Genomic DNA, 13,139 nt, shown 5'->3' with positions numbered 1-13,139 from the left:
CTACCACTTCCTCTGGCAGCTTGTCCCATAAACCCATCGGTGTGTGAAAAACCTGCCCCTCAGGTGCCCTTAATATCCTTCTCCTCTCACCTTAAATCTGTGCCCTCTAGTGTTAAGACTCCTCTACCTTGGGAGCAAGACTGTGATCATCCCATCCATCCAATCTATACCCCAGGGGCCAAATGCAGGCAAATGGGCTGAAGGGCATGTTTCCGTGCTGTAAAGTTCTACGACTTTATGTTACCAAGTGGGAACAGCTGTCCCAGCCTAATACCTACGTGTTCAGTTCACATTCTGAGACTCAGGACCATTGCCACATCTCCTTTCCTCCTCCTGACCACCCACCCACCCGCCCTCACAGCAGACAGGAGCCAGCACCTTCACCCAACCCCATGCCGGGGGCTCTCTGATTCTCAGCCCGGATGCTGTTGGTGTGTTGGAGGGGAACTGGAAACTGTAGCTGTGCCTCTCTGACCCCAACTTCCAGCATGACTACAGACCTTAGAAAGCAATTCAACCCCATTTGCAGTGCTCGATGACACACACCTTTGTCCTTCCTCTGCAAAACACAGGTTCAAATTCCAATGCTGAGCTGTCCTCGTCATCCCTCGTGCTGAAAACCTTTCTACCACAATGATTAAATCTGTACTTAACCTTCAACAAACCTTAACCACAATTTGGTTAATGTCCTGGACCATTATTAAAACATAGAACATTACAACACCATTGAGGTCCTTTGCCCCATGATGTTGAGCTGACCTTTTAACCTACTCTAAGATCAACCTAACCCTTCCTTCCTATGTAGCCCTCCATTTTTCTATAATCAAAGTGTCTATCTAAGAGTTTCCAGGGGTTCCCAACCTTTTTTATACCATGGACCCCTACCATTAACCCAGGGGTATGTGGACCCCAAATTGGGAACCCCAGCCTTAACGTACCTGCCTCTACCAACACCCCTGACACTCAACACTCCCTGTGTTTAAAAAAAAACTACCTTTGACATCCTCCCAATACTTTGCTCTAATCACCTTAAAATTATTCCCCCTCATATTAGCCCTGGGGGTAAGAAGTTCTGGCTATCCACTATCTATGCCTCCTATCATCCTGCACACCTCTATCAAGTCACCTCTCATCCTCCTTTGCTCCAGAGTGAAAAAGCCCTAGTTTGTTCAACGTTTCCTCATAAGACATGCTCTCTAATCCAGGCAGCATCCTGGTAATTCTGAGATTCTGACACTCCCCTGCACCCTCTCTAAAGCTTCCACATCCTTCCTATAATCCGAACTACTATATTCTTACAACGTCAGGGTCTCTGATTGACAGCTGTTAATTGCCAAGATCAGCTTCTTGATCCAGTTCTCTAAAATCAAGTTAGCTTAAGCTGTTGTCATTTTAAAATTCCCTGCTCGTACAACATAGAGAAACAGCGAGGGTGGCCCACAATGTCGTACCTTAATGACTAAACCAGAGATTAAAACACCAACTAAATTAATCCTTTCTGCCTATCCCTGTCGCTTCATTCTCTGCACATTACCTATCTAAGAGCTTCATATTTGTCCCCCATTCCCACACATGGCAGCACAATCTTGGCTCACAGGGCATGTGCTATCACGGGAGGCTGGATAAACTTGGGTTGTTTTCTCTGGAGCGTCGGAGGCTGAGGGGAGATCTGATAGAGGTTTACAAGATTATGAGAGGCATAGATAGAGTGGACAGGGAGTACCTGTTTCTCAGGGTTGAAATGTCTAATACCAGAGGGCATGTATTGAAGGTGAGAGGGGGTAGGTTCAAAGGGGATGTGAGGGGTAAGTTTTTTTACTCAGAGAGTGGTGGATGCCTGGAATGTACTGCCTGGTATGGTGTATGCCTGGTATGGTGATAGAGGCAAATACATTAGAGGCTTTTAAGAGATGTTTGATAGGAACACAGATGTGAGGAAGATGGAGGGATATAGACATGGTGTAGGTAGGAGTGATTAGTATTTCGGGTGTTTTTAATTTGCTTTTCAGCTGGTTCAGCACAACATTGTGGGCCAAATGGCTGTATTCTATTCCAGGCACCCACTCCTCTTTGTGTAATGAATTTGCCCCTCACATCCCCTTTGAATTTAGCCCCTCTCCCCAGGAAAAGGATACTGGCTGCCTGCTCTGTCTGTGCATCTCATTACTTAAACCACAAACAGGTCTCCCCTCAGCCAAATCAAAGAGCTATACACAATGCCAGCTAGATTTGAATCCTTGCCCATAAAAGGGAACCAACCCACAACACCCTCCGCCCAGTGCCAATTCGTGTCCTAACCTTTTCTCTCTGCTGCATCGGCACCAAGGACTGGGGGTGTTGCTGATGCTTCATAAAACCTCTTACCTCCTCCGCTGTGGAGTCTCGGTAATATCTCAAGCTGCAGTCTGTCAGAACAAACCAGTGTTTCTTCCACTGAAACAGGAGAACATTGACATGAATTGTCTCTTATTATTCAGGAGGATTAATCAGTAAGATGGCATCTGTGTCCGTGCGTTTACCCAGTGTAGTGGATGGGCACCCATGGCTGGGAGGTACCATGTTCTGTCTCTGGTCGGGGCCAAGTGACCATAGCCTGAGAGTAGCAATGAAGTCAGCACCCTTGAGCCCAGGAAAGAGCAGGCAGGTAACTCACTCCTGATGGATGCCTTTCAGTTTACACTGGGACTGAGTTTGTGTAACCTGTTTGCTTGTGATGTTCCTCACAAACCAAACAGAAACCAACCTGAATTCTACAGTCAAAGAGGAAAAGGGGAAGGGACCAACAATGGGCAAGGGAGCTCCAAGTCGTGGTGCCTTGATTTCTGACCACGATTTGAGCTTCCCTTACACACAGTTCAGCTCGAACTGCTTTCAAGTTCCAGGGCACTCCATCTCACCAAGGGCCATTCAGCCCATCATACCAAGTTGTGCCACCTCACCAAGGCCCTCCAATGCGTTATCCCATTTAAAGGTACAATGTGGAATAGGATCTTCCAGCCCCACGGGCCGCACCACCCAACGACCCACCTATTAACCCTAGCCTAATCACAGGGTAATTTACAACAGCCAATTAACCTACCAACTGGTACATCTTTAGACTATGGGAGGAAACCGGAGCACCCGGGGGAAACACACTTGCTGACGGGAAGGGCGTACAACCTTCTTACTCTGAACTCTGGAATGCCCCGAGCTGTAACATGGTCTTTCCAACTGTTACGTTTGATCCTGCCGATGACAACAGCTCAATATGCAAAAGAATGCTTCTCTTGATGCCTCATCCTTATTGGTTATAACTAACAGGCTCTTGATTAGTCAGGGCATCAAAGGTTACAGGGAGAAGACAGGAGAATGGGGTTGAGGGGGACAACAAATCAGCCATGATGGAACAGTGGAGCAGACTCGAAGGGCTGAATGGCCCCATGTTCTTTTACCAAACACCTGTTAACTATTTCCTCTGGTTACTGACTTCCCCCACATTTTTTTTTTGTTTGTTTAACTTTCAGATCGCCTCTAGCTTTCCCAAAGAAGAATTAACGGGATGAACATGCAGAAGATATTTCCTTCTGGGGGAGGGCCGGGGTCACCCATCTAGGACGAAGGAAGGCAATTTGCTTTTCTCTCAGAAGTCTGGGAGACACTGAAACCCTCTTCCTTAAGGACCAGCGGAAGCAGAGACTAAAAATAATTTTAAAGCATAGTTGAAAAGATTATAATAAGAAACATGGTGAAAGGTTTCTGTGGGGGTTGCAGGGAACGCAGGGTGGAAGTTACAGTCAACTCTGCCATGTTGAGCAGGTTTGAGGTGTGGAGTAGTTTCCTCCTTCTGATTCGTCCATTCATATGTTAGTAATAACCTTATCTTAGTCTCCCCACATAACTGAACAGCTTCTGTGTCGGAACCATGACACTAAACTCTTATACTTCACCACGGTCTCGATAACCTTCCTGAAGGTGCCACAGTACCATAACCCCTTCCCCAGAAGAATTCTATAGCAGTGTGCCTTAAACAGTTAGCTTCACATCCTGTATTAATAGAGCAAATTGCAGTGTTTGTACAGCAGCCAGCACGTTTTGCCTTTCCACCTTCAAAGATTTATGCTCAGTATCCGGAACAGATTCCGATCATTGTCAATGTTTGAGCCAGATCCAGGTCAACGTCCATATCCCCAAAAAAAAAGTAATTGTGCCTCGTGCTATTTACAGATCTAGGTCCGAATCTAGTGTCATAATCTAAACAAATTCTTGATCAACATCAACATCTGACTCAAACTTCGACCTCCACTCCACTGTGCCAGATCCCTGCCAATGACTGAGGCAGGCTGCAACTTTAAGCGATGGCCACAGGCGCTGGTATCACCGGACAGAGTAGGAAGGTGGCAACAACTATTCATTACTGATGATAGGTCTTGGCCAAAAATGTCGACCCTTTATTTCTCCCCACAGATGCTGCCGGACCTTGAGTTCCTGTGTGTGTGTTACTCTGGATTTCCAGCATCTGCAGAATCTCTTGCGTAATATTAATTACCATCTCTTCTGTTGAAGGTTCCCTGGAATGGGTATAATGCGGGGGTGGCTTGGGCGCTGGGCTGGCTCAGACGCGGGGAAGGGGGGCCTCGGACACGGGGGTGGCCCTCGACGCAGGGATGGGCTTGAACGCGGGGGTGGCTTGGACGCAGGGATGGGTTCGGACGTGGAGGTCAGTACAATGCCTGGGTGGATAACGTGCAGGGGTGATGAAATGCAGGGACAGGGTATGACACAGGGGTAGACACCATGCAGAGCAGGGATTACCCAGAGGCAGGTACAACAATGTTGAAAGGCATGGACAGGGTGGATGTGGATGTGGCAAAGTTGTTTCCCATAATGGGGGAGTCTACTACGAGAGGGCATGACTTAAGGATTGAAGGGCGCCCATTTGGAACAGAGATGCAAAGTATTTTTTTTAGCCAGAGGGTGGTGAATCTATGGAACTTGTCGCCACGGGCAGCAGTGGAGGCCAAGTCATTGGGTGTATTTAAGGCAGAGATTGATAGGTATCTGAGCAGCCAGGGCATCAAAGGTTATGGTGAGAAGGCGAGGGAGTGGGACTAAATGGGAGAATGGATCAGCTCATGATAAAATGGCGCAGACATGATGGGCCGAATGGCTGACTTCTGCTCCTTTGTCTTATGGTCTGATGGTCTAACACAGGGCATTTTGCTAATGGACACTTACCTCGCCAGAGTCACCCAGAATGGACATCCAGCCCTTCTTGAAATTCAGGAGGTCTGGCTGAAATCAGAAAAGCAAAGATAAGGTGATGCATTCTGTCCCAAACTAAATGGAAACATGCTAATTACCTTCCCAAACAACATAAAACTTGATTAGTTACTTATTCAAAGTTCAAAGTAAATTTATTATCAAAGTACATATGTTCAGAGATTGATTTTCTTGCGGGTATACTCAATAAATCCAATAACCATAGTAGGATCAATGAAAGACAGCACCTGGCAGGGCAGACAACCAGTGTGCAAAGGACAACAGACTGCGCAGATACAAAAATTAATAAATGATCAATAAATATTGAGAAATTGAGATGAAGAGTTCTTGAAAGTGAGTCCATAGGTTATGGGAACATTTCAATGATGGGGCAAGTGAAGTTATCCCCTCTGGTTCAAGAGCCTGATGGTTGAGGGGGAATAACCGTTCCTGAGTCCCTCTACCATCCAATTCCGAAATGGACATTGAACCTGTGAATACCCTCTCATTTTTTAATATATATTATTTCTGTTTATGCCCGATTTTTTAACCTATTCAACATATGTATACAGCAATTTATTTATTTATTATTATTTTTCCTCCTCTTCTATACTATGTATTGCATTCAACTGCTGCTGCTAACTTAACAAATTTCATGACACATGCCGGTGATGATAAAGCTGATTCTGAACCTGGTAGCGCGAGTCCTGAGGCTCCTGTTCCTTCTTCCTGATGGCAGCAGCAAGGAGAGAGCATGGCTTGGGAGGTGGGGGTCCCTGATGATGGATTCTGCTTTCCTGCAACAACGCTCCGTGGAGATGTGCTCAATGGTGGGGACTGGGCCATGTCCACTACTTTTTGTAGGATTTTCCATCCAAGGGCATTGGTGTTTCCTTACCAGGCTGCGATGAGGCTAGATAATACTCATCTATAAAATTTTGTCGAACTTTTAGATGTCACGCTGAAACTTCGCAAACTCCTAAGGAAGTAGAGGCACTACCTTGCTTTCTTCGTAATTTTCAAGATGTAGACAAATTTCAAGGTGTATAATAAATGTGCTTTAAATCTTAAATTTTAATTGCACTTATGTGCTGAGCCCAGGACAGATCCTCTGAGGTGACTGATAGATAGATAGATATACTTTATTGATCCCGAGGGAAATTGGGTTTCGTTACAGCTGGACCAATCAAGAATAGAGCATAAATATAGCGATACAAAAACCACAAGATAACACCAAGGAATTTAAAGTTGCCGACCTTCTCCACCTCTGATTCCCCGATGGGGATTGGCTCATGGACATCCAGTTTCTTCCTCCTGAAGTCAATAATCAGTTCTTTGGTTTTGCTGACATTGAGTGAGGGATTGTTGCTGTGGCACCACTCAGCCAAGTTTTCAATCTCCCTCTTATATGCTCTAGGAGGGGAGGAGAAGATGGTGGCACGACGCAGTGCGCGTGGCCGCTCCAAATTGATAATCGTATTTGCTAAATAGGGGCCGTGCACAATCCTGACTTGACGGGAGACGGACATGAGAAGCACGGAGGAACACCTGGAGAAACTTCTGAAATGCCTGCTTCACTGTCACTGCTACTGTGCGATTGAGAATCTCCGGAGGGGAAGGCCCCAAATCCTCAGCTTTGCCTATTGCCTGTTGCCGGGGCCGGGGTCGAAGCGCTCGGCAGAGATGGTGCTCGGTGCTCGGTGCTCGGTGTCGGAGGGCTGGTCGGAGGCTCGAAGTTTTTGGACGGACTCAGAGTCGGACTGTGGTCGGGTGCTTCCAGGATGCTGCATCGGCAAGTTTGCAGCACTGGAAGCTCACGGTAGGGAGAGTTTCTCCTTTCAACCGTCTGCATGAGATGATGGGACTTTCGAGAGACTTTGAGACTTTTTTTTACTGTGCCCATGGTCTGCTCTTCATCAAGTTACGGTATTGCTTTGCACTGTTGTAACTATATGTTATAATTATGTGGTTTTTGTCAGTTTTTTTAGTCTTGGTTTGTCTTGTGTTTCTGTGATATCATTCTGGAGGAACAAATTTTATCATTTCTTAATGCATGCATTACTAAATGACAATAAAAGAGGACTGTGGGTCCTCATAATCTAATCTAATATGCTGATTCGTCACTACCTTTGATTTGGTCAACGACAGTGGTGTTGTTAGCAAATTTAAATATGGCATTGGAGCTGTGCTTAGCCTCACAATCATAAGTGTAAGGTGAGTAGAGCAGGGGGCTAAGCACACAGCCTTGTGGTGCACGTGCGTAGATGGAGATGTTGTTACCAATCCGAACTGACTGGGGTCTGCAAGTGAGAAAATCGAGGATCGAATTGCACAAGGAGGAACTGAGGCCAAGGTCTTAAAGCTTATTGATTAGTTTTCACAGAACCCTGCCACAGCAGAGGAGGATATCCGCTTATGCTGCCAGCCCCGGCTCCATGATCCAAAGACCCCGCTCTCCTGATCCTTACTCTTTCATCGAATCCTTTTTGGAAGTTGTTTCTGAATCTGGTTCCACCAGCCTTTCAGGCAGCACACTGCAGGAAGTAGCAACTTGCGGAATAAAATCAAATTCCATAATCACATGCTTGGCATTTTTTGGTGATTCACATAGGACACAAACTCTGGCAGCTGAGGGAAGCTGCCTTTCTCCTTTTACCCTTTCAAACCCTTTAATGATTTTCACACCGTTACATTTCCCAGACTGCGCTCAGGGTGCTGATGACCATAAAACGTAGGAGCAGAATTAGGCCATTTGGCCCATTGAGTCTGCTCTGCTATTCGATCATGGCTGATTTATTATCCCTCTCAACCCCATTCCTCTGCCTTCTCTTCATAACTTTGACGCCCTGACTGATCCAGAGCTTACCAAACACCGCTTTAAATATACCACATGACTTGGCCTCCACAGCCATCTGTGGCATTGAATTCCACAGATCCACCATCCCCTGGTTTAAGAAATTCTTCCTCATCTCTGTTCTAAAGGGGTGTCCTTGCATTCTGAAGCTGTGCCCTCTGATTCTAGACTCTGCTGTTCTAGGAAACATCCACTCCATGAAACTCTATCCAGACCTTTCAATATTTGATAGGTTTCAATGAAATCTCCCCACATTCTTTTAAACTCCAGTGAGCACAGGGCCAGGGCCTTCAAACGCTCTTCATATGTTAACTGTTTCATTTCTGGGATCATTCTCATGAACCTCCTCCCAATGCCAGCACGCCCTTTTTCTTGGATAAAACATCCAAAACTGCTCACAATACTCCAAGTGCAGTCTTGATTGATGCCCTATAAAGCCTCAGCAGATTTAACAGGCAGAGTTATTGAGATACAGGGAAGGACAGTGAGTACTGGGACGTGGCACCATTTCTTCACTCAGATGGGGTGAGCCAGTGGGTGAGCTTTAATTACAAACCTGCCTCGCCCACAGGGGGTGGCCGAAGTCAGGACACTAAATTTTCAAGGAGGGGGAAGACAAGTTTCTAAACACAGAAGGCACCAAAGGGTCTGTGCAGAGAGTGAGAATGTGGCATTAAAATGGAAGATCTGACATGGACGTATTGAATGATAAGAGGAGGCTAGAAAGGTCTGCTCCTGAGCATTTACCATCAAAGTGGAATCTGTGGGTCTGATTGAGTGGTACAAATTGGGGTGGCACGGAGGCCTAGTGGACAGCACAATGCTTTACAGTACAAGTGACCCGGGTTCAATTCCCACCACTGCTTATAAGGAATTTGTACATACTCCCCGTGACCGCGCGGGTTTCCTCTGGGTACTCCGATTCCCTCCCACAAGTCCAGAAATGTACAGGTTGGCAGGTTGATTGGTCGTTGTAAATTGTCCCGTGATTAGACTAAGATTAAATCAAGAGATTGCTGGGTAGCACGGCTCAAAGGGCCGGAAGGCCCTGTTCCACGCTGTGTCTCAATAAATAAACACACACAAATATAGGCCCTTCAGCCCATCTAACTCCTGAAATCATGCTGATGTTTTTGGTCATCTACACAATCCTATTTGCCCACTTTAGGACCGTATCTTTCAAGCCTTGCCTACTCAAGTATCTTCTTAATTCCTTTTAAATATACTGATTGTATCTGACTCCACCACTTCCTCTGGCAGAATGTTCTAGATTTCAACTACTCTCTGTGTAAAAGCCTTACTCCTCCAATACTCTTTCAAATTCTTTTCTCTCAGTTTAAACTGCACCTTGTTTTTGTCACCCCTGCCATGGAACAAGATATTAACTAACTACCCTATCTAAGTCTTTCACAGTGTTAAACAGTACACGTCTATCGGATTGCCATTCAATCTCCTTCACCTGAGGAGGCCCTGCCGGCCTGATCTCTCCTCGGAGCTAGAGGCCTCCAATCCAGGACACATCTTGACAGAGTAATGGGTGGCCAGGCTCCGACCTGCCACTAGCAAGTCTGTTCTGGTCTAGGCTATGACTCCAACTAACTCCCCTTGCTTGAGAAGGGAAAGGTTATCTCCTGAGCAGGGAGGGTCTGATCTCAATAACTTCAGATAATCTTGCCTCTGTTAGGCCAACTACTTGCTGCTGCCGGTTGCGATGAAGCCTCTACCCACTACCTTGGACCTGTCGAAACTCCGAATGAGTGACTTTCAGGATCTGGGAGATCGGTCTGGGATTGGGCGGCATGGTAGCGTAGCGGTTAACACAACGCTTTACAGTACCTGCGACCGGGGTTCAATTCCCGCCGCTACCTTGAAGGAGTTTCTGCGTTCTTCCCGTGGCCGTGTGGGTTTCCTCTGGGTGCTCCAGTTAATTGGTCATTGTTAATTGTCTCGGGATTAAATTGGGGGACCGTTGGGCGGAGCAGCTCAAAGGATCAGAAGGACCTATTCCCCATTGTATCTCAATAAAATAAAATGTAAAAATCGGTCTTCCTCTGCTCTTTTACGCATGGGAATCCTGGACTCTTATCCAACTTCATACACAATATGCTCGGATCACCTTCTCATTATTCCCAGAATATTTAGATGCACTTGGGTCGGTGGAAGATTCAGGAATAGCTTTGCAGAAATTAACAGAATGTTCCCCAAGTGTTACCTCTTAATTCCTAGAAAGTGTTACACTGACGTACAAAATAACCACAAACCATGTACTGCAGGTGATTTTTTTTCAGTGAAGCTAAACTCCAATGTGAAATCTTCAGCCCACCAAAAACCTTTTCACCTGAGCAAGCGAAGCATTGTCCTCACACTTCTTTGCAGGTGTGTTCTCGGGGAGTTTCTCTTGACTGTGGGTATATTCCCACACAATGGGTGTGGTACATATTCACAGTACAATTGAGATCTCCTTTAAACTGAATGGAACACCCAACAAATCAAATGGAAAATGAAGTCTGGGCGTACTAGTTTGCTGTCATTCCTATAGTGCTGATTGTTAGCGATGGTGGGACTAACGCAAGATCGTCAACTATAAAGACAATGCGTTGTTAAAGGGCTTTTCTCAAAGATGTCCCATGGAAATACTGTTTCCTTTCCTTTATCTGTCGCCCACACAAGGTCATGACTCTGGACATCCCAACACCAGTGTAGCCCAAAGGTCAATCAGAAGTCCTGATCAAAGCACGAAGGTTGATAGGAGGACCAGAAGTCAAGTTGCAATGGCTGGAGCTGCGAGTCTTCAAATCTCTGCAAGTCCGTTGGGGAAGTTGAATCTCAATGCCTGCGAATCCACGAGCCCACTGGGGGCTGCCTTGGGGTTAGAGGACTGTGTATGCTTGCAGTAGGAGCGCGACTCGTTCTTCTGTTGCTGCTTTGCTGCTAAGTTTGCCCTGTCTTGTGGGGCTCTGCGTGGCTCTGCCGAACACAGTGGGCGTGCTATGTCGGTGCCGGAATGTGTGGCACGCTTGTGGGCTGCCCCCAGCATATCCTTGGGTGTGTTGCTTGTTAACACAAATGACACACGTCACTCTATGTGCTGATGTGATAAATAAATCTGAATCTGAATCAACATCAACCTCCTTTCATTGCACAATCTTTCCAGCTAAAAAGAGATGCAGCTTCATGGAATATTGGCACCAAAGTGACCACTCCAAGTCTCGCACCATACTACTGCTTGCCCATCACACGGGGCAGCGATCCATGACACACCAATGTGGCAATGATAGTGGGAGCACCTTCTCCAAATAGACTATGGAGACCGATCTCCATAGTCAGAGATAGAGAGTAAACGCTGATCTTGCCCGCATTCAGACAATGCACGAAAACATATCAAACGTGGGGACCAGAAGTTCACCATCATAGAGTCATACAGTTCTACAGAAACAGGCCCTTCAGACCAACTGTTCTGTGTTGACCAAGATTCCCATCTAAGCTAGTCCCAGTTGCCCAAGTCTGGCAAGTTCCTAGAGGTGAGCATCATCATTAGCCTGTCATGGTCCAATCACAATGATGTAACGGCCAAGAAAGCTCCCCACTGCTTCTACTTACTCAGGAGGCTAAAGACATTCAGTATGTCGCCCTCGACTCATAACACTTTTTAATCGATTCACTATAGAAAGCATTCTGTCTCCAACAGAAACTTTGTTATTAAAGTTAATTGAGGGATACTGTGTACAGAAACATTCAAACTGGGAGCCACAAGGCCCATAAACACGAGAAGATCTGCAGATGCTGGAGCTCCAAAGCAACACACACAAAATACTGGAGGAACTCAGGTAGCAACTCTGGGGTAAAAACTGAACAGTCAGTGTCTTGGGCCAAGACCCAAAGAGGAGTCCTGAGGGAGGGTCTCGGCCCCAAACGTCCACTCGTCACTCTTTGCCATCAATGCTGCCTGACCTGCTAAGTTCCTCCAGCATTTTGTGTGTGATGCAACTAGGCCCTTTGAGTTTACTCCGCCATCCCATAAAGTCGGGGCTGATGTGAGTGCAGCAAGGGCTCTACATTCCTGTCTACCCTGTAGTAACCTTTCGTTCAGCAAGAATCCATCTTCCTCAGACTCAGCATCCTTTACCTTCGGAGGTCAAGACACCAGGAGGACAGGAGACCTTCACAGTTGCTCTTCTGAAAGGTCTCTGCAGTTCCTTTAGGTTCATCAGATGCGTGGAGAGGGGGAGCTCGTGACATGGGCAACAGCTTGCTCTCCGTAACGTACTGCCCAGGTTTGGGTATCTAGACTGCCAGGACACTCCATGGTCAACTCTGACTGACATAGGCCCTCGCCTCACCTGCCTGGCCTGCTGAGTTCCTCCAGCATTTTGTGTGTGTTCCCTCTGGAGGCTGCAAGCTCAAGACCACTCTGTTGACAAGGCAACTCTCAGGAGCCGGGTAAAGGGTCCTCCATGTAGGGGAGCAGCCAACTCTCAGTGGCTTTACGTCATTAAAACACGACTCCCAGAAATGATCCTCCAGCACTGATTGTCAGTGCATTCGCGACTGGGCAAAGTCTAGTGGAATTTGCATAAAGACGGCTGCAGCTGGAGCCAGGCAGAACAAAGCAGCTGACACAGTTGTTGGCCAGACGGGATACACTGAGGGAAAATTCCAACACCTTGCTGTCCACTGACCCGAGAAGGATCTCAGCTCTTAAAGGCACAGTCCCCTCAGCAGGTATTCACCCACAACACACAGCTTGGCTGCACTGGAGTCAGGGGCTGTGGGAGGAGCAGAACAGGGGGTCCATGGAGTGAGTGACTCATTAAGGTCCCAATGGGCCGGGGAACCATCCCTCCTATCCCAGGAAGACCCTGGCTGAACGTGGCCACAGATATGACCTCCAGCTGAGTCAATACTCACTCATTCAGACACTAACCTCACACCCTCACAACATCAGCTGGGGTGAGACGCCTCAGTAGGGGGACTGGAGATTCATTCACATGCTACCATCAGTGCAGGTGCTCATATATTGGAAGGTGGGTTGGGGAGGGGATTATTG

The 13,139-nt window shown here is 46.9% G+C and overlaps 1 protein-coding gene across 12 annotated transcripts in view; it reads right to left on the bottom strand.

The window, feature by feature from the left end:
- triobpb (TRIO and F-actin binding protein b) overlaps nucleotides 1–13,139 on the bottom strand; it is a 305,286-nt gene that overhangs the window by 51,968 nt on the left and 240,179 nt on the right. For all 12 annotated transcript variants that reach the window (XM_063062679.1, XM_063062675.1, XM_063062672.1 and 9 more), the window contains 2 exons: nucleotides 5,215–5,271; nucleotides 2,365–2,433 (listed from right to left, as the gene is read on the bottom strand). In XM_063062679.1, the coding sequence (XP_062918749.1) occupies nucleotides 2,365–2,433; nucleotides 5,215–5,271 (126 nt within the window). The remainder of the gene's footprint in view (nucleotides 1–2,364; nucleotides 2,434–5,214; nucleotides 5,272–13,139) is intronic.

This window comes from Mobula hypostoma, chromosome 11 (assembly GCF_963921235.1).
Source record: "Mobula hypostoma chromosome 11, sMobHyp1.1, whole genome shotgun sequence".
NCBI lineage: Eukaryota > Metazoa > Chordata > Chondrichthyes > Myliobatiformes > Myliobatidae > Mobula > Mobula hypostoma.
This window is presented reverse-complemented; position numbering and strand designations above follow the sequence as displayed.